This window comes from Nicotiana sylvestris, chromosome 1 (assembly GCF_000393655.2).
Source record: "Nicotiana sylvestris chromosome 1, ASM39365v2, whole genome shotgun sequence".
NCBI lineage: Eukaryota > Viridiplantae > Streptophyta > Magnoliopsida > Solanales > Solanaceae > Nicotiana > Nicotiana sylvestris.
The window spans coordinates 144,306,050-144,331,637 of NC_091057.1; the positions used below are offsets into that span (position 1 = coordinate 144,306,050).

General features: G+C 37.9%; 3 protein-coding genes across 3 annotated transcripts; 1 reads left to right on the forward strand and 2 right to left on the reverse strand.

Moving 5' to 3' along the window:
* Window positions 1-1,251: 1,251 nt before the first annotated feature.
* LOC104224358 (serine/threonine-protein kinase EDR1) lies at window positions 1,252-18,256 on the reverse strand. The gene is made up of 13 exons (XM_009775992.2): window positions 17,651-18,256; window positions 11,144-11,566; window positions 10,650-10,753; window positions 7,715-8,865; window positions 7,023-7,063; window positions 6,582-6,650; window positions 4,742-4,842; window positions 3,883-3,961; window positions 3,679-3,777; window positions 3,113-3,181; window positions 2,943-2,992; window positions 1,980-2,156; window positions 1,252-1,882 (listed from the first exon to the last, which is right to left on the reverse strand). Exons 1-13 carry the CDS (start codon window positions 18,107-18,109, stop codon window positions 1,747-1,749), a joined length of 2,958 nt encoding a protein of 985 aa, XP_009774294.1. The 5' UTR covers window positions 18,110-18,256; the 3' UTR covers window positions 1,252-1,746.
* Window positions 18,257-19,886: 1,630 nt separating this feature from the next.
* LOC104224369 (deoxyuridine 5'-triphosphate nucleotidohydrolase-like) lies at window positions 19,887-21,121 on the reverse strand. The gene is made up of 3 exons (XM_009776003.2): window positions 20,939-21,121; window positions 20,697-20,788; window positions 19,887-20,302 (listed from the first exon to the last, which is right to left on the reverse strand). The coding sequence occupies exons 1-3, from the start codon at window positions 21,043-21,045 to the stop codon at window positions 20,058-20,060; spliced, it is 444 nt and encodes a 147-aa protein (XP_009774305.1). The 5' UTR covers window positions 21,046-21,121; the 3' UTR covers window positions 19,887-20,057.
* A 1,274-nt stretch (window positions 21,122-22,395) lies between these two features.
* LOC104224378 (late embryogenesis abundant protein 47) lies at window positions 22,396-25,588 on the forward strand. Its single transcript, XM_009776010.2, has 3 exons — window positions 22,396-22,590; window positions 23,445-23,726; window positions 25,240-25,588. The coding sequence occupies exons 1-3, from the start codon at window positions 22,474-22,476 to the stop codon at window positions 25,450-25,452; spliced, it is 612 nt and encodes a 203-aa protein (XP_009774312.1). The 5' UTR covers window positions 22,396-22,473; the 3' UTR covers window positions 25,453-25,588.

The window sequence follows — 25,588 nt, forward strand, 5'->3', positions numbered from 1 at the left end:
GAGACTCACTGAGTACAGTGGATGGTACTGACGTTCTCTTTTGGGAACCTGCGTTGGTCTGCGATACAACGTGGGAACCAGTTTTGCAAGCGAGTAGACTACAGGTTAGGACTTCCCTCACTTCGTGTGCTATTGGTGAGTCTCGCTTTTGTTCGTGGAGTATTTATTTGAGTCGTCATTATTTAGCTATTTCTTTGTTTACTTTGAGAACTGGCCAGGAAATCTCATGTCCTGAGCAGTGCGTCAGTTTATCAGTAGAGCTGTAGAGGCTTCATAGACACAATCGGTGGGTTAAGATTCCGGTGTTTTTGATAATAACTTTGTATATTTCAATAGTTACTGCGAATAAAGTTTTGGAATTGGTTTATTTTAGATATTTATTAATTAAAAGTATTCGATCAAAGTATTGCCTTGTTGCATATAAAGTTTAAAGTTATAATAGTTTTGATAAGCGCAGATGATTTGCTCGATCAAATTTAGCAACAAAGTGTCGGTCATGGCTTATTCAGAAAATGGGTCGTCTCAAAGTTGCTACACTTGCAGAGAGGTTGGTCACATTACGAGGTTTTGCCCTCGTGACACTCTCTCTGAATGAAATACAAATTCAACCAAGAATAGAACACAACGCAGTCAAAGGACTCAAAGAGGGAAAACCAACTAACTAACATTAGAACTTAGGTGATTGTTACTTGTATTGGCTGTTAACTAAGGATGGCAAACGGGTGGGTCAGGTCGGATATGATCGGGGTCAAAAATAGATAATTCAGAAACGGATAAATTATCCGACTCAATATATGATGAATACGGATAAAAAAACGGGTTATCCGGCATATAATATGGATATATGTATTATCCATGGCTTCTTGAATATGATTACTTTTGGGAGAACTCCTAGTCTCCCAAACTTGAAGAATCCTCAATTTGAGACTTTATAAATGTAAAAGTTAAACCCATTAATTATCCATCGACTATCCATTTTCTAAGTAAATAATATGATTCTTATCCATATTCGACCCGTTTTTTAAAAAGTTCATTATCTAATTCATTTTTTAATGGATAATATGAGTAAATAACTATTTTCTTTTAACCATTTTGTCACATTTAGCTGTTAAGGGTTTGCCAAGAGTCTTTCTAGTCTTCTGTCATAGTAAAGACATATACCACATTGTTAAATTGATATGTAAGCAAGATCCGACAAAATAACCAAATCATAACACTTTATCAAACAAGAAGATGATCACACGAGCAGGCTACCTGAAGATATTTATCTTTCTTTGCTTTTCAAGTATCGAAACAGTGCAGACTTGCCAAAGGGACCAATAATATATTCGCGATAACTGGCAACTTAGCCAAGCCACTGTTGTATAGACTATACAGGGATCATGCGATAAGTGATTACGGGCACCACCCCATTATTTCGAGGGGGCCTCAACCAAGGAATTTATGTCATTAAGAATATACAACTCAAAAGGGCAACCGCTCCCTTCGGGATCAACTTATACACAACCACTATACAAGAAGATTAAAACGTAAACGACACATTTCAACAGCAGTATAGCACTACCAAGGTCGCTTTTACTTTTTCTTCCCAAAGCACCTCTCTGAGGAACAAGCACCATCTACTCCTTTGCCCAAAAGACAGTCTCCGTTCTTTCGTCTTGCATAGGGACGAAACGAAAACCAAAACCTTGCTTTTCCCAGATATAAAATGACCGACCGACATTAGCACCTAGGGAACTGGAAAATTTACGGAGTAGAATTTACTGAAATTTCCTGCGGCAAATGGGAGCTGGGCTGATCCACATACGAAGGAATGATAAGACGTTGCAATGGTGCTAAAGCCACTGTTAGCTGAGCAAATGAAGGACGCAAGTTTGGATCACTGGGAAAAAAACATGTACAAGATAATTTAGCATTTTGTGTCTTGAAGGAAATAAACAAAATTATAAAAGAACATAACAGGTGCATGTCACTCTCACGTTTGCCAACATTGCCATATTATTCTTGCTACAACAGGATCAAGTTCCTTTGGAATCTCGAGACGTTTATTCTGGAAGCCAACAGCTCCCACCACTTGCATAGGGTTCATCCCGCTCCAAGGTAATCTTAAGGTAGCAAGTTCCCATAGAATGACACCAAAACTGTAGATATCACACCTGTCAAGTGACCAAAATATCAAGCCGATGATAGCATAGAACTCAGCAAGTACAAAACCTGATGTAAAATAGATGCAGGTTGCAAGCTTTGCCATCTATGAGCTCATTTCTTTTTTGGAGAAGGATATACGAGATCACTTCCTTTCTATGGGACCAATAACTCCCATGAAAAGAGTTCATTTTCCATATTTGCAGAGATGGTGCGGCACAGCGGCAGTCCAGCTCCATGGGCATTAATACTATTCTAAAACTCAATTTTCAGCCAAGTACGAATAGTATTTAATGAAAAACTTTCCCCTTTTTTGGATCGTATCCAATGTACTATAGGTCGTTAGATTGCTCCACATTGACAGAGTGAAAGGGATGTGTTTCTTTTATGATCTTGGGAATCCTCATCCTTGAACTTGCTTTGGACTTGAGTTACCTAAGGTCCATTTCCTTAAGTGCTATCATATATTGTCCATGCTCAAAATATACCGCCCTGGGCATGTGACGAGGTATTAGATTGTCTTACATTAGTCGAGGCAATGAGTTATTCTCTCCTTTTATGGTCTCGGGCAATCCTCACTAATGAGCTAGCTTTTGGGGCTTAGGTTGATTCCAAAATCTATTTTCTTTACAAAGCTTACAAGCAGTAACAACAAGACGAACGCTGACAAGCATGCTAAACATGAAGATTGACAAAAAAACAAAAGGCTCCAATTTGTAAAGAAAATAGAACTACAAGAATATCTAGCACAAGCTATGAGCGAGAACATGGAGTTAGTAAAGTAAATCTTAACTCACTTCTCATTTGAAGGTTCATTGCGAAGAACTTCTGGCGCCATCCACTCAGGCTATGGAAAAAAAAAACTAGGTTAGGAAATAAGAAAGGAAGTGAAGAAATAAGATAATTAGTATCCAAACTTAATGGTAAGGGTAACACATCTAAATAATTGAAGATATATAGTTCTCACCGTTCCAGCTGTTGATTTGGATGACAAAAATGTGTTGTGCTTCAAGCGAGACAAGCCAAAATCACATACCTGCATTTCAAGATTCAGAGTCACATCCCTCCCGAGACATCCCATAATCAAATAATCAAATAAACTCCCTTTTCATTTTTCTGACCTAAATTGTAGAGCTGAAAAAGAAAAGAAAGAGGGCCTATAGCTGTTTGCTCAAAGATTAACGCAGTTTGTGAGCATTTCACTGAAGCAATACAGGTTTACAACCAGCTCAACAAAACAAAAAAGATCAATTTTTTTTATAACCAAAAATTCCTTGGGGGCCAGCTGGCACACAATTCAAAACTCATCGGATAATGGGTCCATCCCTCCCCTTTTCTCCACTTAAATACCCGACTATTTAGTCCCGCGGGGGTTCAAACTCGTGACGTGCGCTTATCCACACATCATGCATTGCGCTCTTACTATTGAACTAAACACCAAGGGCAAAAATAATAAATTTTGCTCACTCGCCAATGACATAAGCTCATGAAAGGTAAAAAGAAGGAAGATTCAAACATCTGAAAGCGAATTACCTTAACAGTCCAGTTCTTATCAACCAAGAGATTAGGTGACTTCAGATCACGGTGAACAATTGTAGGGTTGCTTGTATGTAAGCAATCCATACCCTTTGCCTGCACAAGAGGAACCTCGAGATGAACATAAGCAAAAGAAATGCTGATCAATTGGTCCGAAGCACCAAGCAATATTGATCAAGTAAAGATGCTGCTGGATCATACCACATCAAGAGCCATTTTGATTCTCCTCCTTTCATCAATTTGACAATGAGGACGATGAATTATCCGATATAAGCTACCTCTGAAAAGCATGATTTTTTAGATGAGTAATTCCTCTTTCACAAGAAAATTTTCAAAAAGCACTAACTGCTTGCCAAAATTAGATATTATTTGATGACTAATGCTTGGCTGAAAGAGACTTTAACACTTACTTAGCACTTGTAGAACCACATATCAAACACAAATCACGATAGAATATATCATTCATCTTTGTAGTTTTCATGTCATACTAGAAAGGGCTCTCAAAAAATACATCAGACGGAAACAATTATATGGTGAACTAACCAAAGGTTTATTCTGAATAAAAATTAATCCAAATGGTAAACCTGCTTTTCATTGATTTACCATCCACAAAATGCTAATAAAGACACCTAAAAGAAAATTCATGTTATGGCTTAGTGGACATGAGACTTAGGCAGTAAGCCTCGCTTATTTCAATTTAATGAAGATCTGGATCATTCAATTCTCGGCTCATTAAGTGCATTGTCCCCCCACCCCCACCCCCACCCCCCTTTACAAACACTTACTAGGTTTTAATAGGTTTGATTCATTCAAAGTTAGTACATAGTTTAAAATCATTAAGATGTTCATTCAAAAATTCATCTGAAAGTGATGTTTTGTGTAGTAAAGAATTTGCATCGAGTGCTTGGGCTTGCGCCATATATTTTCAACAAAAGTACACCAAAGGAGAGACGTCCATGTAGCACAGATTCAATAAGTTGATTGTGATAATAGCCAAAAACTTACTAATTATGGCAAAATTTGAAGGAAAAAGGGAAGGCGAATCAAAATACAAACATACCGTGGCAGGAACTCAGTGATAATAGAAAGGTGGGGTGGCCGAGTTATAGCACCCATAAAACGAACAACATTTGGATGCCGTAACCTACGCATGATACGCACCTGCCAGTAAATACCATTTACATTAAATTAATGATGCATTTCAACAAGAAGAAAGTTAAGCAGCAAACAAAAGAAAAAGGAGAAGTGCAAACATTAAGTCTGAGGAATATCTCTTCAAAAGTACAGTTTAATTTAACAGAACTATGAGAAGATAAAAAAAAACATTGATTAGTATCTAACCTAAAAAATCAGACTTAGGATTCTCATCAAACTTACCAAAATGATGAAACTTACAAACTAAAGTTGACACAAGAAAGGAAAATACACAAGCTTATTCTTAATGAAAAATATTTATACATACTCCTATTTAGGCATAAAAGACAATGAAGATGCTCAATGAAAGTAATTTTCACATCTAAATAGAATGGTAGTCTTTGGATAAAGAGAATGGAGGAAATTATCCTCAAAGTACTTCATTCCAATTTATAGCACACCCTTTTTCTTTTTCTTTTTTTGGTACTATACAAAATCTCTGACACCATTCCCTTAATAGTATTATTTTAAACAATTTTCGAGAATTCAAATTCTTTTATCTACTAAAATTTTAAACTTTGATTTAATGTTTTCTCTGTCAAACTAACTTTTCAACCACAATTCTAATATTTTCTTCGTATTTCTACTATTTTTGGCATAATAAAATTTTGGTTTTCATGAGAGCATCCTCGGGCCAGATTCAATCTCAAGGTCAATAAAGCCCAACTCATTCAAACGATTACGAAAATTTCTGACAGTCAGACCATTTGAGAGTCTTACAAGACTTCTGAAAGTTAGTGACAGGATAAAACTGAAAATGATTGAGAGAATCGATTACGACTACAACAACAACAACAACAAATCCAGTATAATCCCACGAGTGGGGTCTGGGGAGGGTAGTGTGTACGCTGACCTTACCCCTACCTTAAGAATAGAGAGGTTGTTTCCGATAGACCCCCGGCTCAAGGAAAGAAAAAGAAAGCAGCGACAACAAGCAATACCATCAACAAGATAATAAGAAAACAAGCAGTAACAATAACAAGATAATAAGAGAACAAGCAGTATCAACAACAATATAATAAGAAAACATGCAGTAATTTTCATATATCAAAGCACAAAGGTTGTGCAAAAGCAATATATGGAAATTGTCGTAATCGATTACGACTATTTCCATATATTGCTTTTGCACAGCCTTTGTGCTATGATATATGGAAATTGTTACCATTCTCAAAATAATTTTAAAAAAAAAGGAATTGACTATGACTGTTAGAGATTCATGTTGGTACTAATATAACATATAAGTCATATTAACATCGTAACTCTGTCTTCAGACAGATTTATGTTCACACTAATATAACTTGTAGCCAAACAATTCAAGACTCTTGAAAACAGACAAAGGGTAATACAGCTACAACGGACTCCAACAAAAAGAACACGAATGTTATAAAAGAGGTTATGCCAGCATACTCCCTGTAAATGCAAACATAACAGAGCTACTTAATCTTCCCTGTGTTTAACCAGGTTTGTAGATTCATCCTAAAGGACCAGGTTAACCAGGTTTGTAGATTCATCCTAAAGGACCAGGTAGGCAGGTAATATTATTTCCCTTTCTATGGAAGCATTTATGTTATATTAACAAGAAGGTCTAAGTCTACCTCGATGGGAAGGGGGAAAAACTCAACAAGAACATGTTTCTAGTGCTCTTTTGATTAAACTTCAATGCAGGCATCAAATAGTACATAAGTATAAAAGTGCAGAGTCCAGACCTCTCTCTTAAACTCGGCCAAAGCTGCACCTGAGAAATCCTGATCGAGGAACTTCTTTACAGCAACCTCCTATTTCAGATAGATTCACAAGCAAAAGAATTCAATGATCAATAAACTCAAGCAATTACATAAATACCAAAGCTATTTCAATAAGGAACATCAATACCAAAGCTTTCACTTATTGATAGAAAAAAGTTTCTACAGAACCTAGATATTATTCCAAGGGGACTGATGATGACAACACTTAGCAGCCGAAAGTGAGGGCACCATTAGAACATTGGAATGTGATGAAATGTGAGGCAAGCTATAGAGGAAATATAAAAAAGAGCACACTGACAACTCAGAACTTGAAGCCACTTGTAGTAACATGGCTAGTAACAATTTATGAATAGGAAGATGAAACAAAATGCTCCTAGGAATATTTTAAATAAAATCACTTACAGTGCCATTCCAATCTGCATGGTAAACCTCCCCGTATGAACCTGAAAATGGGACCAGAAAACTTCAGTATGAAGAAGACATACTAAGAGTAAAACCACAATTTTACCTAATAGCATTCTGACTACTACCATCCATTTTTGTGGATATCATGCAGCATATTTTTAAAAATAAATAAGAACAGAATATCTGAATTATGACTGGCTTCCAGAGAAATATCCCAATAGAAAATCTAGATGTATAAACAAATAATTAAGTGGATAAAGCATGATTGCATCCTTTAGATGGAGAAGCGAAAGTATGTTGAGGCCCTTTGCTTTTCACTTTTATTAACCAAGCAACTAAGTATCTCCAACAAAATACTAAACCTAAATTAAGTAATTTACAGACATGCACTCTATTCACTCCTCCATGACAAACATTAGATAGAAATTTCCAAAATGTTTCAAAATTTATTATTCACTTCTCAATCCAATGTATGGAAGGGAATGGAGTACAGAGGTAGAAATGTATATGGTACATTAAATGTTTTTATTGGCCCCACACAAACACACGGAAGTATAAATCTTAATGAAACTTCAGGCTGAGACGTAGTTGTTGCATAAATATAAAGGAATGAGGTTTAAATGCATTTGCACAATAGCATCCAGCATTATCATTGCAAGATATTTCAGACAGGGCAAACAAAGGCTTACCAAGACCAATCCTCTCGCCAATGACAAGATCTTCCCATGGAATTTCGCAATCACCAACATCATCAAAAACAGGATCAACCTGATTTCGACCTGCATCGCCTGAAGAAGTTGGATATTCTGGCTCCTTCAATTTTATATTTGTTCCTATTGACTGAGCTTGCAAATTTCTTATGTGGTCACTTTCCAGGATAATAGCTTGTCCGTGTGCCTGTGTCCTATTTAACTCATCAGTCTGCAAAATGTGCCCCTCCCATTGACTTGTTTCTCTATTATTGTTTTGACTGTCCTGAACAGACAACCTTCTAAATTCATGTTCAGCTACTAATTTGGAGCTGGTATCCTGGGTGGAAGTAACCCCTTCATTTCCTCTATAGGCAGGATGTGAGTTTCCTTGTAACCTGGAGGTATCAGGGGAAGATTTCTGTGGTATGTTTGAGCTGGTAGATGCTATTGATGATGTATTATAGCCACTTGATCCACAGTTCTTCTTTGGAAAAAGTGCCTCAGAATCAGAATCGTTTTTCCAGGGGACCTCATTGTGTGCATACCGATTTTTCCACATCATAGGGGCAGGAGGTCGTCCAGTGACCAAAGTATTTTTCGGCTGTTGCAATTCACTGACTTTGTTTCTTGCAGGGTTTTTCTGCATCACTGTATTGCCAGAGCCTTTTACTTGAAACGGATTAAGATCAGCAAAAAGATTTTTTGGGTCCTCCGGGTTATTCTGATCGTAAGGAACCACATTTACATTCAACCTCAAGCCATCACCAGCCGCATTGGGTCCACGGCCCCCTTTGTACAAAGAAGTTCCAATTGCTAATGGCGAAGTCCAATCGACCTGATTTGAAGAAGATGGTCTTTTACTGATTGCTGAAGAACCAGGGGTGGAGCTACCACCTGCATCTGAGATTGAATGAACTGATTCTATCTTCTCAGGCTTAGACCTATTAGAGAAATCATCTCCTAATCCAGAAATTTGACCAGATAACAAGTTCAGCCTCGGGTAAGAAACTCCAGAATCATTATTGGACGAAAAACTTGGAATCTTGTTCAATTTTGGACCATATGATTTAAAAGAAGCATCCTTTGCACTCAGAACATCAGCTGGTATAAGTGTGCCAGGTGCTCCCATGAGATCAACCAAAAACTCGCTGAAGGCAAAGAATTGATTTAGAGGCTGAAAATGTAGAGAGATGTGCGACAAAAGCAATTAATCACAATGGTTGCAATACATACATGTGTATGCAATTATGCAATTGAAGCAACTAAAGCTTCGGGCAGTAAGAGTAACAATTTGAAGCTGCAGATGAAGAAAGATCATGTGTCTCATGGGATTGCATAGATGACTACTGCTCGGAACACTTAGCACAATTGACTTTGGATACAGTCTAACGTACTATACCATCCCTTTAATTGATGGTATTAATCCACGTTTTAGACTTCATGCTTAGAGGAGAAGTTGTAGTGAGAAGAGTAAACATTGTCCTACATGATTTACTAGATTATAGAAAATGCATTTAATCTATATTTCAAGGATAAAAATTACCGTTTTGGGACGAAATAGAAAGGAAACAAATAGTGGGACGGAGGAGCAACATTAGAAACCATATGACTTTATGTGGAACCTTTACTACTTGTATCAAAATATGATTCTTCTCTATTGTGTACTTTCAACTAAAAAATATTATTAGGTGACAACAAATGGTTAACAAATACGAACGTTGGTGTTCATGGAGAGTTGGTAAATCCATCAAAAATATTTGGGTAATGATACCTGCTGCTATCTTTTGGTGCATTTGGAATGAAAAGAACCGTAGATGTTTTGATGGGATCTCAACTCCGACTCATGTAGTAAAAACAAAATGCTTATTGAATTTGTTCAGTTGGCTAAATCAGGCACCTGTAACTAGTTGTGTTCAGTTTTTTGATTGTGTCTGCTCCTTAGTGATAGAATAGTTTTTTTTTTGTGTGCGTGTATACGAGCAGACACCATCTCTCTTAATTGTAATCTTTTGCCTGCATCCACTGGATGCTTTTAATAAAATTCTCCTTCATCAAAAAAATGGTTAACAAATACACATTCTCATCTCTCCTTGTAATAATCATAAAAATCAGATGTTGCCATTCATTTGAGACAAGGAGTATTTGAAAAGTTCAAACTATTAATTAGGAGTTCAGACTAGAAGAAGCACTACTCAGTATTCTCTTCTTTCTCTCTAGCTACAGAAAGAAACTTTGGCAACCATGAAGGGGATTAGTCAATATTTTCAGACGTAAAGCTCCAGTATCGAGAATTTAACAACATAAGGTAAACAAATTTTCACAAAGATAATATTCTACCCTGATACAGAAAAGCAAATTTTGACTTGACCTTTCAAATACATTGGGAGGGTCCACCCATATTACGTAAATAGACAACACAGCGAAAAACAGAATTTGACATAAAGTAGTGTTAACAACTCCACAAAAATACACTGAAAGAGGAGATCGAGACCTGCCGACTTTATAAAAATTAAGACAAAAATGCTTTAAGAAACTTAAATTAAAGGCACAGAAATAAAGTTCCAAAAAATAGATAGTCAAATACCAATGGACTAAATAATATTGAGAAACAGTTTATGTAAAACATAAAAAGGAACATAAAAAGGACCCATAAGTACTTTTAAATTTCACGAATGTTAAGAAATGGAACTTGGTCTAATTCAATCACAAAAGCTAGCTCATAATGTGAAGATTGTCCAAAACTATGCAAGGAAAAAACTCGTTTCCGCAAATAATATGAGACTCTCACGCAACAACTTCGACAGCAAAAAGAATTGTAAACAGAATCAACCATGGTCAAACATGCACAATACTTTCTGCAACATGTCAAATTAGGATATAATTGTTCCCTCCTAATTATATTTAAGAGAAGATATGGAACTTCGAAATTCACCTATCATTTGGTAACTTTACAATGTTGACAGCATCGTCTTCAACGCCAGTATAGTGACTCCCTTTAACAAGTCTACAGGGTATTCCAACATGGTCAGCTAGTACCTGTCTCCAGTAAAACAATAGCAATGATGACGATACAAATCTTAATATATAAAAAAGTAAACACTCAAATGCTACAAGAGCATAACGTCAACAAACTTGAATATTAAAGTTCCCACTATTTCAGACTTATATCTGATTAAAGTAATAAGAATTGCCCACACCCTTCCCAAATAGCACCTTTACAAAGTTCAATGAGTCAAAAGCCAGCTAAATGAGGTCACAAGTACAGAAGACTATGGCCATGGTTTGAGTTGCAATTGTACTGGTTAAAATAAACGTAACAAAAGCTTTGTAGATCAATGATGCAAAGTAAATTCGGGAGATAAGGCCCATCTCTAGGTAGATTTACAACGCTCTTAAAAAGACATAACATTTCATTATGATAATCACCTTAAAAAGCAATGCACGGTGACGTGAAAGCCCAACTTTTAGGGATCCAATTGGCAGCACACTGGTGTGAAGTGATGTCCTCAACTCGTTGCTTATTTCCATCCATTTGGCCAATATGATATTTGCATCCTTTACTGGCCCACCTAAATGCTCAGTTACAAGTTCCGAAAGCCTCAGTACTAACAGATTAATCTCACTGGCAGGGCAGTCCAATGTAATACAATGTGCAATCTGCATCAACTCTTCCAAGGAGGGGTCAATTCTCCGATTAATTATCACGCCTTCAAAGTCAGAACTCCCAGGAATTGTTTCAAGTTCAGTAAGAGATGGCATTTTCCCACGACTTGCTGGATCTGTGAAGAGAGTATATACGTCATAGAAACCATCAACAACTTTCTCCTCATAGTCCAGCACACCATAATCCTGATACGAGGGTAAAGTAAGTGAGAAAAAAGTAGAAACCAAATTATGAGAACCAAACTGAAAATCATCTTCAATAGAGAACATATCCCAAGAACTAGCAAAGTATACAAATTATTAAGCTTTTGGAGTGGAGGCAGAAAAAAGAAAAACATCATCGATAAAGTATCGTGAGGAACAGAACCTATTCAAACCTTCAAGGTTAAGCATAAGACAGATAACAAATAAAATCCTAAAAGAAACTCATGTGTCTTTCAAATTAAAAATAGCATGACAGTTTTGCTTGAAAACCCGTAATGTCAACTACAAATCTAAATCTTGGTCTTCCATGAGCATCCAAATCATGTAATGCTTTTTCTTTTTTTGATAAGGTAAATTGTATTAATCAAAAGGGAGAAAACTCCCGTATACAAGAAGTATACCAAAAAGTAGAGAATTTACATCGAACATGATTCTCTACAAATAACGCCCAATCTTCTATACAAGTAGGGGTTATATGAGTGCACCAAAAAGCGATCAAAGATAAAAGACTATTCTTAAGATGTGAAAAAGGAGACTCAATCCCCTCAAAAGCTCTCCTATTTCTCTCCCCCCAAACTATCCACATGAGAGCTAACGGGGCGAACTTCCACGCCATTTGCTTTCTTCTTCTACGGAAACCAGCCCAGCTATATAACATTTCCTTTACAGTGCTTGGCATCACCCATTGAACACCAAAAAGATTCAGGATCGCCCTCCACAAACCCGAGGACACAGGGCAATGCAACAAAGATGATCAACTTCTTCCCCTGAGCTTTTACACATGTAGCACCAACTAACAAGTGTAATTCCTCTCTTTCGCAGATTTTCAGCAGTCAAGATCACTCCATGCAAAAAAGAACACCTTCATGGACGCCTTAGGGATCCAAATCGAGGAGTATGGAAAAGTGGCCTCCTCTCTCACTAACATACTCTGGTAAAAGGACTTTACGGTGAACAAACCATCGCCACGCAACCCCCATCTCCAAGAATCACAAGATTGGTTGGGGCATGTCTTGCCCATATAGCAATGCCAACAAATCTTAGAGCTCCGCAATCTCCCAATCTTGCATGTTCCTTCTAAATGAGAGGTCTCATACCAACCCCCCCCCCTTTTTGCTTTCTTCTTCTACGAAAATCGGCCCAACTATATAACATTTCCTTTACAGTGCTTAGCATCACCCATTGAACACCAAAAAGATTCAGGATTGCCCTCCACAAACCCGAGGACACAGGGCAATGCAACAAAAGATGATCAACTTCTTCCCCTGAGCTTTTACACATGTAGCACCAACTAACAAGTGTAATTCCTCTTTTTCGTAGATTTTCAACAGTGAAGATCACTCCCTTCAAACCTAGCCATGCAAAAAAGAACACCTTCATGGGCGCCTTAGGAATCCAAATCGAGGAGTATGGAAAAGTGGTCTCCTCTCTCACTAACATACTCTGGTAAAAGGACTTTACGGTGAACAAACCATCGCCACGCAACCCCCATCTCCAAGAATCACAAGATTGGTTGGCGCCTGTCTTGCCCATATAGCAGTGCCAACAAATCTTGGAGCTCCGCAATCTCCCAATCTTGCATGTTCCTTCTAAATGAGAGGTCTCATACTACCCCGCCTCCCCTTCATGCTCCTTGCGAATCTGTTGAACCATCAATTCCTTCTGGTTTGAAACTCTGTAAGACGTGGGGAAAGAGACCCTCAGAGTATCCTCTCCACACCACCTATGATTCCAAAAGCTGATTCTACTTCCATCTCCCACCCTGTAAGTGATGTTGCCATTGAAAGCTTCCCAATTCTTCATGATGCTCCCTCCACAGAGCATTCTACCCCGAATCTCCACAGCCACTTCCCCAACAAAGCTCTGTTGAATACCCTAAGATCTTTTACTCCAAGTCCACCCCACCTCTTTGGGGAAGTGATTGTCTGCCAATTCACTAGATAAAACTTTCTAGTTCCATCCGCCGCATCCCAAAGAAAATTCCTTTGAAACCGCTCCAGTTTTTCTATGATGCTCACAGGAGCTTGCAACATGGACAAGTAATAGGTAGACATACTCGATAAGGTGCTTTTAATAAGCACTTCCTTATCACCTTTTGACAAGTACCGTTTCTGCCAGCGTGCTAATCTTTTTTCAACCCTTTCGATCACTGAATTCCAAGCCATAGTATCCTTATGCGAAGCGCCCAATGGGAAACCCAGGTAAGTAGTGGGAAGAAAGTCCACCTTACATCTGAGAACATAAGAAAAAGCATCGATGTTAGCAACTTCAACCGCCGGGAAAATCTCATACTTGCCGAGGTTGATTTTGAGTCCTCATACTATCTGAAACCACTGCAGGACCTGCTTCAGGTAGGTCAACTGATCCATATCGGCAACACAGAAAACCAGAGTGTCATCCGCAAAAAGCAAATGAGAGACTCTTCAGGCACTGAGCGCCCCGATCGGAGCTGAGAATCCTCTCAAGAAGCCTCTGCCAGCCGCACGATCCATCATTTTACTCAGAGCATCCATCACTAGAATGAATAGCATGGGGGATAGAGGATCACCTTGCCTGAAACCCCTGGAGCTGCCAAAGAAACCACATAGGCTACCATTAATCACGACAGAGAATCTGACTGAGAAAATGTAGAACTTGATCCATCCCCTCCATCTTACCCCAAACCCCATCCATATCATAATGAAATCCAGGAACTCCCAATTGATGTGGTCGAAAGCCTTCTCAAGGTCCAACTTGCATAATAAGTCGGCTTCTCTATTTTTCCTTCTGGAGTCTACAAGTTCATTTGCCACCAAAGCAGCGTCCAGGATCTGCCTACCTTCCACAAACGCATTCTGGGAGGACGAAATAGACACGTCAAGAACCTTCTTGAGTCTATTGGATAGCACTTTAGAAATAATCTTGTAAATGCTCCCCACGAGACTAATAGGCCTGTAGTATCTGATACAAGATGCACTTTCTTTCTTATGCACAATGGAAATAAAAGAAGCATTGATACTTCTCTCGAAAACACCATTCACGTGGAAGTATTCAATGGCTTCCATCAACTCCCCCTTAATAGTGTTCCAACAGAGCTGGAAGAAGGCCAAGGAGAAACCATCAGGCCCGAGGGCCTTATCACCAGCACAACTCGACACAATCTCGTGCACCTCCTCCTCCTCCTCGAAAGCCCTCTCTAGCCACTCACTGTCTCCCTCCCCTATGTGGTTGAATTTTATCCCCCCCCCCTCCAAAGTAGGCCTCCAACTAACTTCCTCTTTGTATAAGTTCTCATAAAACCCCACTATCACCTCTTTTACCTCCTCTCCCTCAATCCTCACCCCATCCACAACTAAAGACTCTATGAAGTTTCTCCTTCGATTTGCAACCGCAACCCTGTGAAAAACTTGGTATTCAAATCCCCTTCCTTTAACCAGAGCGCCCTCAATTTTTGCCGCCAACTAGTCTCATGAGCTATTGCTAACTCGACTATTTCCCTCTTAACCTCCCCTAGTCTCACTTTCTCATATTCTAACTCCCTCGCCCTTTCCCCTCTCTCTAATTCCCAATTCATGCATAAGCTCGCTCATTTTAATCTCTACCCTACCAAAAACCTCCTTATTCAACTTAATAATATCTCCCTTGAGCAATTTAAGTTTCTTAGAAAGGCGGAATGAAGGTGTCCCTGATACCCCGTAGCTTGTCCACCATTCTTTCACTTTGTCACCAAATCCTGGCACTTTCAATCACATGTTCTCGAATTGAAAAGGAGCACGCACCCCCTCCCTCTGCATCCATCTAGCACGATAGGCAAATGATCCAAAGTCAGCCTAGGTAAAGGAATCTACAGCACATTCGACACCAGCTCATCCCAGGAGGGCGATATCAGAAATCTATCAAGCCTAGACCTTGAGTTAGAATCCTCCGCCCTGGCCCAAGTAAACCTTTCCCCTGACAGAGGAAGATCAATGAGAAAATGATCATTGATGAAGTCAAAAAACTCCTCCATGGCCCACGAAATCAGGCTACACCATAATCTCTCCTCTGGGAATCTAATAGTATTAAAGTCTCCCCCTATAACCCATGGAATGTCCCATTCCCCCATAACATTGGCTAGTTCCTCCCAGAAAAACACCTTGGACCTTTCTCCTACCGGTCCGTACACTCCCCCAAAACCCCAATCCACCCCACTCACTCTATCTTTAACAAGAACTGCTAAAGAAAAAACTCCCTTCTTAATCTCCTTTACCTCCAAGCTTCTATCATCCCACATACGAAGAATGCCCCCGGCACTTCCCGCTGTTGGGACCCAGTCATATTTCACCCAACTACCTCCCCGAACAATCCTCACAATCGCATCCTACAAAACTTCCATTTTTGTCTCCTGAAAACAAACTAGGTTGGCATCCCACTCTCTAACTCTCACTTTGATAATGGCCCTTTTGTTTGGGTCATTCATCCCCCTCACATTCCATGAAAGAATCTTAATTTCCATAAGTAACAATATCCCCTTTCCCCCCCCCCCAGCCAAGCTCTCTTCCTCCCTATCACACATTCGGCCCCTTCTCTGGTACACCACTACATCCCCTAAATTATTTTGCTTAACACATTGACCCAACTCCCTCCTTGCACCATCATAAAAAGACTGTTGCTCAATCCCTCTCAATAGTTCTAACACCCTATCTTCCTCCATTCAAAAGAAACACCTAAATATTTTTCGAAGTTTAATAGTTTATCCTCCATCTAGAAGGACATATCCCCTCCTCCAATCCGTGACGAAATTGGACAGGCGTCTTTTATATGTACTTTTTCCTTGCTCATACCGGAGGAATACAAGACCATAGTATTGCTAGCAATAGGAACTTTAGGTGCCAGAAGGATCTCACCATTTCCTTGAGAGGCACCAACCTTTAAGATTAACACCCCGCTGATATAGGAATGTCCAGAAATGCCAGCAGTGTAGCGGGAAGGAAGAGAGCATGGAACCCGCGGTGGCATATTAACTGGAATTGCTGGTTGGGCACTAACATCAATTGGGGCATGCGCAACGATCTCCCCAGAAGAAGGAGCTTGAAGTGTAACCTCTGCACAACTAAGCACAGGAGAAGATGAGGGGGCGATGGAGCTGGGTCCTTCAGAGGCGGGAGGCCATGGAATAACACCACCAGCATTAGCCGGTGTTGCCCCTGAAGCAACGGCCGTCGAAGAGGGGCGCAAGACACTAGAGCTCGGAGAAGAAATATCACTGTGTGAAGCACCATTGACAGAAGAAGAAGGAGTGATTGTTCACATATGCTTAGGAGCCTTATCAGACGCAACTTGAAATAATTTGGGCCCCTTAGAATTAATTCTAATAGAATTGGGAAAAGTTGTTGGGCTCATATGTGGAGGCTCAGGCCTATACTTGTTGAAAACTTGTCCGACCCTATGATAACTAAAAGAGGACCGGCCTATTCTGCCTTTCCAGCCCGCATCACTAACCCAGGGGCATTTACGTCTTTTCTTCCTGATAAAATTTTGTCTTCTTCTCCCAAATTCAAACCCTCCGTCTCTTCTCGATCTAACTTCTGATTCCTGCTTAGCCCACTAATCCGGTGAGCCGTCCCCTCCTTTCAAAGACTTATTTCCCCTCCTCTCTCTTCTATTTGACCTACCCTTTTCTTCCGCCACTATCAATAGGCATAAAGATAGGGCGAAATTCAGGGCTCAACCAAACCCTATAACTCAAGTAGCCATCTTCCACTTCTTAAGTTTCTAAAATTTGTATAGGGATTTCTCTGTTTCCAAACTTAATTTTCTTAAGTTTCTAAATTGTTGTTGTTTATCAATATTCATTAACTTCACTTAAATAAAGGCTACCCTTCTTCACAATTCAAATTAGTTATCTAATCTAATCTTTTCTGAAAGTTACATTGTTTGCAAAGTTTACAGCTCAAAACGTTGTACTACCATGACACTGCAAAAGGGCATAGAAAAGGAAAATATGGGATTCTCTCACTTGACTTCAACTAATAAGATCATAAGCTAAATTAGCAAATGCGAAAATAATGGAAGCAAATTCAATAACAATGAGAACTCAAAGTTTACCCAATACTGCCTCGATAATAAGTCCGCAGCGGCATCCTCCCTATCACGTGCCAAATCAGCAGCGGTTCGCCCTCCGCCGAGTATTTGACCGTTGCTTGAGTTAACATCGCACGGGAAAGAATCCTGAGCCTGCGAGGATGACACACTCAACGCTAGGGCAAGCTGCACCTGGTACTCTTCCTCCGAAGTATAATAATCCTGCTGCCGATTGATCGTCGAAATATTCCCTCCTCCGCCACCAGCACTAGCCGGAGCAGTGGCCGCCGTGGAGGCACTCGACGTAGTGGAAGGAGTCGACGGTGATTGAGCAACAGAACTCGAATTCCGGTGATCGGTAGCACATGACGCCGATGACGACGATGATACCGCCGCCGGCGAAGATGAGGATACTGCCGATGAAGTAGGTTGAGCGTCGTTGGATCGATTTGGATGGTGAAGCTTCTTGAAAATGTTTTTCATCGTTCGTTGAGTTTCTCTCTCTATATCATACGGCACTTTTCCTTTCTCTCTCTATATTTGTATATATGTATGTACAACTACTGTTAGTCTTCACACTCTCTTTTTCTCTCTCTATAAAGTCCACCTTCCTATTGACTGTAAAAAGACAGGCATAGAGAAAGGGGAGGAGGGAAACTTAAGGGGGTGGATATGGGGCTACCTAAAAAGGGCATGGAGTTGAGTGAATTTACAGCAAACGGCATCAGTGATTCAACACGGTCTTTTTACTGAGATTTCGTTTTTGCCCCAAAAGTAACAGAAATGGAACATTTTGCCCTAGTACAACTACTTATTTCCTAAAGTCAGATTGATGTACAATGTACAAGACAAGCATGAAGAATATCTATACACAAGGATAATTACGGGCTGTATATCTCCATTTAAGTTTATTTCAAGTCATTTTATTCACACAAAATATTCTTTGTATTTTCTACTAGTATAAAAACCTCTAGTAGGGCGGGATGTTGTTTACAATTATAAATCGCTTAATCAAATGAGTTATAAATGCTCAATTATCAACTGATGATTTTTAAATAAATGTAAGGCGTCTAGTGTTGATAAGCAGACACTGCTTCTTGACTATGAATTTTTGAACTTACATTTTGAAAGCCATGTGTTTTAGATTTACATACAAAGAGCATACTATAAATTGAATAAAATACGTAAAAGAATCGTGTAAAGCTCTATAACTTAAAGGAAAGTGGTAAATAAGATGAAACAGGGGCGTACGCAATAATTTTATAAGCGGTGTCAAAATTTATTAAAAAAACGAGAATAATAACTTTAATTATCATATTTTTAAACGAAAAATAGCCTCAATATGTTAGTTTTGTTGAGTTTTAAGCTAGAAAAAGTTCCGGGTTCAATTCTACTTCATTATAATTTTTAACTACAAAGGCTCTCTCAAATATTTACAAAAAAAATGTAATAGTTAAGCTCCAAACATTTGACCTCTTAGAGCAAAATCAAACACATAACAAACATGTCAAAAGACAATTATTGTCAAATGATGTTATTTTATCGTACTTATCCGTTTGCTCACAGTATTAATATATATACTTAGTAAAAAAATTCAGTGAAGCAGTGCAAGTGACACTGCTTCGCTAAAGGTGCATCCGCCCGTGACATGAAATGAATTAAATTGATATGAAATTCAGTAATGCTCTATCTACAAAATGTCTAACTTATAGCCTTCCTGTTGTACTTCCAATTTCTTTAAATTCGATATATCCTACCTGGATCATGGAAATTAACCCCAAAAAAATGTGATATGTAATGAAATTGTACTTGAGATATCTTGGGTATAATAAATATTTTGTTTTTGGTTGTTGAGGCAAAGGCATCAATCAGAATGACATCACTAATTCTAACTCCCAATTTTCCAGATAAAACTGAATATTGAAGTAGGATAAGTATACTTTATCCCCAACCATCTTAGGATGTTGTCACTTGTCTGCAATCTGCCGGAGCCGCTAGACAAATGGCATTACATCTATATACTGAGATGCCTAAGAATGAATCATTCAGCATTAGGACCTTTGCCATCACCATCCGGTTGAATTTACCTAGTTTATCAATCAATTCTCAAACAACAGAGTGACTACTTTCTTTAGCTAGCACAAGTATTGAATTTTGATCTGTCCATTGACCGGCTATGTAACATACTTGTGTGCGACAAGAAACCTTAACTCGCATCATGAATTAAAACAAACATGACATAAAAACACATACATAAACGTTGACAAAGCATAAAGACTTAACTAATCTGCAATTTCCAAAATGCTCCAATCTATAAAAACATATCCAAATTACCAAGGCCAAAAGTACTCATGAACAAAAATTTATACATCAGTAGTTACTGGTAAATATAGTACTTTAACCAGTATGATTCTAATTCAAGCCAAAGATTTCAAACGCCGGTTGATCCAAAGCCTCCAGAGCCTCTAACTGTCGAGTCTAGATCATCAACCTCCTCAACATCTGGCACTATGATTTTCTCTATGATCAATTGAGCAATTCTGTCACCAATTTTCACTTCAAAATCAACATCAGAATGGTTGAAAAGAATAACACCAACTGGTCCCCTATAGTCTGCATCAATCACACCTGCCCCAACATCTATTGAATGCTTCCAGGCCAATCCTGATCTTGGAGCTATAAAAGAAAAAATCACGAACTAATAAGCCCCTAATCCTCTAGAAAATTTAGCATGAAATATCAAAATATCCAGCCTATAATAGAAATCGAGATTTTACCCTGATTAACTTCTTACTACAACTAATGGATTATCAAACTAAATCATTTTGCCACTCACATTTATTCAAGAATGTTGAATACAACCTTATGTGTTCTCGTTTGCCCCATTTTTTTTCTTTTATACTATTATTATTATTATTATTATTATTATTATTATTATTATTATTATTATTATTATTATTATTATTATTATTATTATTATTATACAAGTCTTGTATCAATCATCTTTTCTATTTTCTATTTATGTGTTTGGTATTGATGGAAATGAAAGAGAAAAAAAACAAGAATATACCTATACGGGCATAGGTTCCTTCAGGAACGGCAATACTAAGATCTGTGGGTACTAGAGCCTTTCCCCTTTTAGGCACTTTTGTCTCCGTTGCACTGCACCAGAAGTAGGGAAAAATGGAGTAAATAAAAATAAATTAGGAAAAAGTTACAAATTCCCAAAATTGATTATACACCAAATTGAGGAAAAGGTCTAGTTTTGTGAGATAGGTACATTAAATTCGTCAAAAAAAAAAAGGGGGAAACCTGGAGAGATCGTAGCCAGCAGAAAGAGAGGAGCCTCTGGAGGGTAAAACGGCATTATCTGAGAGCTTTTTGACGCGAAAGAAGGAATTGATGCCATTTGCAGCCATTTTTAGACGTGGAAATGGAAAAGCTCGAGAGGAAGGAAAAATTGCAACTGTGGTTTAATTTGCGGAAGAAGACTGGATGTTTAGGTTTATTAAAGGGGTGTTTTGGTTAGGAAATGTGGAATAGCGCCAAAAGTTCCCGCCATTGCGACACACGTATCGATTAAAAAGGAGAAAAAAAAGTAAATTCTAAATGGTGATAGTGTGATTTATTTTATGTTACGAATAATGCAATGTAGCATGTTATTATTTTTAGTAGGTATGTAATTAATATTTATTGTAGAAATTTATTTATAATTAATTAGAACTTAATTCACAAAAGGAAAAAAAATAAACATAATATTTGTATGGATGAAAAAAATAAACCCTCTATCCTTAAAAGAATGATACTTTTTAGATTTTAAAAGTCAAACTTTTTAACTCTTACCATGATTTCAAATACAAAATCTGTAAGTTTTTTGAAATAAAATATTTGTATTTGAAAACTATATAAAAAATATTATAACTCGCAAAACTTAACAATTTAAACTATCTAAAAGGTATATAAAAAATCGTAATCAAATAACAATTTATATGAGTCTCGAAATCCAAAAAGAATAAATCTTTCTAGGACAAGGGGACTAATATGTTTACAAGAAAATAATACTTCGTATTAACTCATTTCTATCAAATTTGTAGGGCCATTTGTTAAAATTATACTCCTTCTGTCCTAATTTACATGATACTTTCCTCTTCTTTTTTTTGTCCAAAAAAGAATGAGACATTTTTATATTTAATAATGATTTAATTTTTAAATACCCGCTTTATTCTTAATGAGATGATATATAGCCACAAAATATATATGATTTACTTTAGAACACAAGTTTCAATAATCTTTTTTAAATTCTGTATACAATCAAACACCTTCACATAAACTGAGACGGAGTGAGTAACCAATTGTAAGAGATCAATTTTTTACATGATAAAACACCAAAGTTGTATCAAATAACTATAGTTTTCGATCGCATATAGAGTGACAAGTAAACATAAATATCATGGTCACATCACATTTAAAAAACATTTCCTCTTCAAATTCTTGATCCAAATTCAATATACAAGCACATCCAAAAGAAAAAGTCACAAAAAGTTTTTTTTCAAATACATAAGTTTAGGGCCTCCCATCTCCACCAAAATAGCTCTTTTCCTGTCCTAACAATATTAATCCATATAACACAAAATCACCCACCACGTGTTTACCTTTTACACTTTCCTCTTTTGTCGACGCTTCTTATGCATAGAAACTATCTTTTCCATGCGTATTTTACGCTATATCAACCTTACTTCCTTCTCTTATACTATACTAAACGTTAACACCATTTACATACAAGAGGTGTTACATATTTCCTCAAAAAACACCTACTTAAGTAATTCTTGAATTAAGATCATTAGAAAATGAGCCAAGAACAGCCAAGGAGGCCAGAAGAAACCGTCAAAAATGAGGATCTTGTGGTAGATATTCAAGGAGCGCTTGCTCGGAAGAAAGCTGTTGCTGAGTCAATTGGTGGACAGGTTAATTCTAAACTAACATGTTTCTCACCTTTTTTGTTATACTTTTTCACCTATGTTTCATTTAATTTTTTTCTCACTATTCTTGAGCCGAGAGTCTACCGAAAATAAGGCCTCTACCTCTCTAAAGTAGGGGTAAGGTCTAACTACACATTACCCTCCCCAAACTCCATTTATGGGATTCCATTGGATATGGTGTTATTGTTGTTGTTTCATTTAATTTTTAAGAGTGGTGATCGGATATTTGATCATAGCTATGTTCATAGCATAGCTAGTACACACACATCAATGTTCTATATGCTAGTGATCAGTGGCAGAGGTAGAAGCCAAATGATGCCGCTGAACCTAGTAACTTTTGCTCAAATGATGTATTTGTGTTAACATATTCATCAAATATGTAGACAATTTAAATTTAAAATCCAATTATTTGTACTTGAAATTTCCGTTCTAAAATTCAGAATTTGAAGGTTGAAATATTAGTCTCGCCTCTGCTAGCGATCAAATTGATGTTGATAGTGATGATTTATTTTTCCTGCTCTTTTGGATGGTGTTCATCAAAAAGTCTCAATGCAAGGGACGTTTGAATTAATATTTCAATAATTATGCAAGTTAGTAGGGACAATTTATTGCTTAATTTTCTTTCTTTCTTCAAAGAGGTATTACAAATTTTATTTACTGGAACAATTGCATTCACGAACTAGTATGTGATTTTGTAATAAGGAACTTCTGTTTTTGTTCGGTATATGATCTATCATCTTAATTATTTGGGAAATCCAGGAGTAATTAAGCATAGAGCGTGACACTAAATCAATATTTTTCTTACCTTTTTTTTTTGTAATGTGACCCGTATTTTAAAGGTACTTGGGCAAGACAAAAAGGCTCCACTTAGCTCAGAATCAGTATCATCAGGAAAAACAAACATTACCATAGGTGAAGCCCTTGAAGCCACTGCTCTCACCGCCGGAAACAGGCCGGTGGATTACAGCGACGCAGCGGCGATACAGGCCGCAGAAGTGAGAGCCACCGGACGTACCAACATTATCCCTGGTGGAGTTGCTGCTGCAGCTCAATCAGCAGCTACTCGCAATGCTCGTGTTACCAAAGAGGAAGAGAAAACAAAACTGGCTGAAATCCTCGCTGTAAGAATTCTTTAAAGTGTCACCATCTATAAGTTAAATCCTATTTTCCATAGTCGTTTTCACCATATGAAAATTATGGTGTGGATTCATTCCCATTCATCACCCCTCATGCCGAGATTCGAACATTCTTTATCTCGGGTTCCACTGTTCGGTCTGGAACGTGCACGATCATGGACCGACGGTATTTCCACCCCCTTCAATTGGCCCAGGGCCCACATCGGCCAAGGGCCTGACTCTGATACCATGTTAAAATAAGCTTTGGGCCTAACTCACACCCCCAAAAGATAGCTCCAAGGGAGGATTGCCCAAGCCTTATTAGGGGTGAGCATCGATCGGTTCGGTTCGGTTATGAATATTATCGGTTTACAAATTTGATATACCGATAACCGAACCGATAAGATATCGGTTATCGATCATTATCGGTTCGGTTATCGGTTTACCCGATAAGATAACTCAATCTAAAGTTAAGCAAAAAAGAGAAGACAATTCATTGGAGTTAAGCAAAAAGAAGAAGAATTCACATAGAGTATACTACCCATTTTTGCGTTCTGTCCAGTGGCCACAACTAGAATTGTACTAATTCCTCAACAACTCTTGTCCAAATACATTAATAATAATATAAAGTAGTAGCAATTTCACCTTAAAATTAACAAGTTCAAACATATAGTATTAACAGTTCAAATTCAAGTTAACAAGACAACAACTACACAATCCTTATAGGCTTCACCAAAAGATCAGTGGATAAATATTTATCAAACTGTAACAATTCCCACAAAATGTTCCAAGGCATTAGCTGCCTCCTCCGATATGATAACAACAATAGTTGATTTAAAATTTTTATTTCATACAATACCTGCACTTCCACAAGCATTGAAGCCCTCAAACGGTCCAAGATAAACTGGATGTTATTTGTCAAATGTCTAACCTGAAAAAAGAAACAATAGAGCAAGCCCTATATGAGGATGAATTTTGTTATAGAAATTAAAAGTCTAATGTATAAGACTAAAGACTTATGGTAGGAGTAACTAGTAAGGTCTATGAAAAATAAAGATAAAGCAACTGAAGAGTGCGGCTGAGAAAGAATAGGAGAGAATGAACTGAAGCCCTGGCATATATATACTTAAGGGTAAAGTCGTAATTTTATTAATTCTTATTGGGTTATGGGTAACCCATTAACAAAATTGGCAAACCGAGGCCCGAACCGATAACCCAATAATGAAAAAATTCTAAACCGTTACCGAACCGTTAACCCAATAACCCGATACCGATAATCCAATAAACAATTAACGGTTCGCGTTATTGGTTTTACCAGATATATGCACAGCCCTAAGCCTTATAAGAAGACCAGCGGTCTCATCCCGGTCCGATGTGAGATTCCTCCATTCATCAAATTGTTTTTAACTGTGAGTGACAATGTAAAGAACTTTTATATTAGTAATGCATTTTCACTTGTTGTAACATGTAAACTGCCTTATTTTTCAAGTTACTAATCTGCTCGTTTTATATTTGGCAGGACGCGAGTGCAAAATTACCAGCAGATAAGCTAGTGACACGAAAAGATGCAGAGGGAGTGATAGGTGCTGAACTGAGGAATGATCCAAACTTGTGCACTCGTCCTGGTGGTGTGGCTGCTTCTATTGCTGCTGCTGCAAGGCTCAACCAAAGTCACACCACAACCAGCACCAATAATCAAAACAGCAACAATCTCAAACAAAAACTAAACTAGAATGACCAAGTACACTACTGTAATATCTAATCCTGCATTTTCTTCTCCATTTTGACATTTTCTCCGGTGCCTTCTTTCCAGACTTTAAATCTTTCTTTTCTTTTCTCTTTTAAAAGTATAACCCCATTTGGTGTTT

Excerpts from the sequence above, each read along its gene's own strand:
- LOC104224369 (XM_009776003.2), bottom strand. The coding sequence starts at position 21,045 with ATGGCTGCAAATGGCATCAATTCCTTCTTTCGCGTCAAAAAGCTCTCA. Across the intron at positions 20,789-20,938 it reads GCTGGCTACGATCTCTCCAG|TGCAACGGAGACAAAAGTGC; the intron begins GTTTCCCCCTTT and ends CTTCTGGTGCAG. Across the intron at positions 20,303-20,696 it reads AGGAACCTATGCCCGTATAG|CTCCAAGATCAGGATTGGCC; the intron begins GTATATTCTTGT and ends TTTCTTTTATAG.
- LOC104224378 (XM_009776010.2), top strand. The coding sequence starts at position 22,474 with ATGAGCCAAGAACAGCCAAGGAGGCCAGAAGAAACCGTCAAAAATGAG. Across the intron at positions 22,591-23,444 it reads CTGAGTCAATTGGTGGACAG|GTACTTGGGCAAGACAAAAA; the intron begins GTTAATTCTAAA and ends CGTATTTTAAAG. Across the intron at positions 23,727-25,239 it reads AACTGGCTGAAATCCTCGCT|GACGCGAGTGCAAAATTACC; the intron begins GTAAGAATTCTT and ends TATATTTGGCAG.
- LOC104224358 (XM_009775992.2), bottom strand. The coding sequence starts at position 18,109 with ATGAAAAACATTTTCAAGAAGCTTCACCATCCAAATCGATCCAACGAC. Across the intron at positions 4,843-6,581 it reads TGGCCGAGTTTAAGAGAGAG|GTGCGTATCATGCGTAGGTT; the intron begins GTCTGGACTCTG and ends ATTTACTGGCAG. Across the intron at positions 3,778-3,882 it reads TCAAAATGGCTCTTGATGTG|GCAAAGGGTATGGATTGCTT; the intron begins GTATGATCCAGC and ends CCTCTTGTGCAG.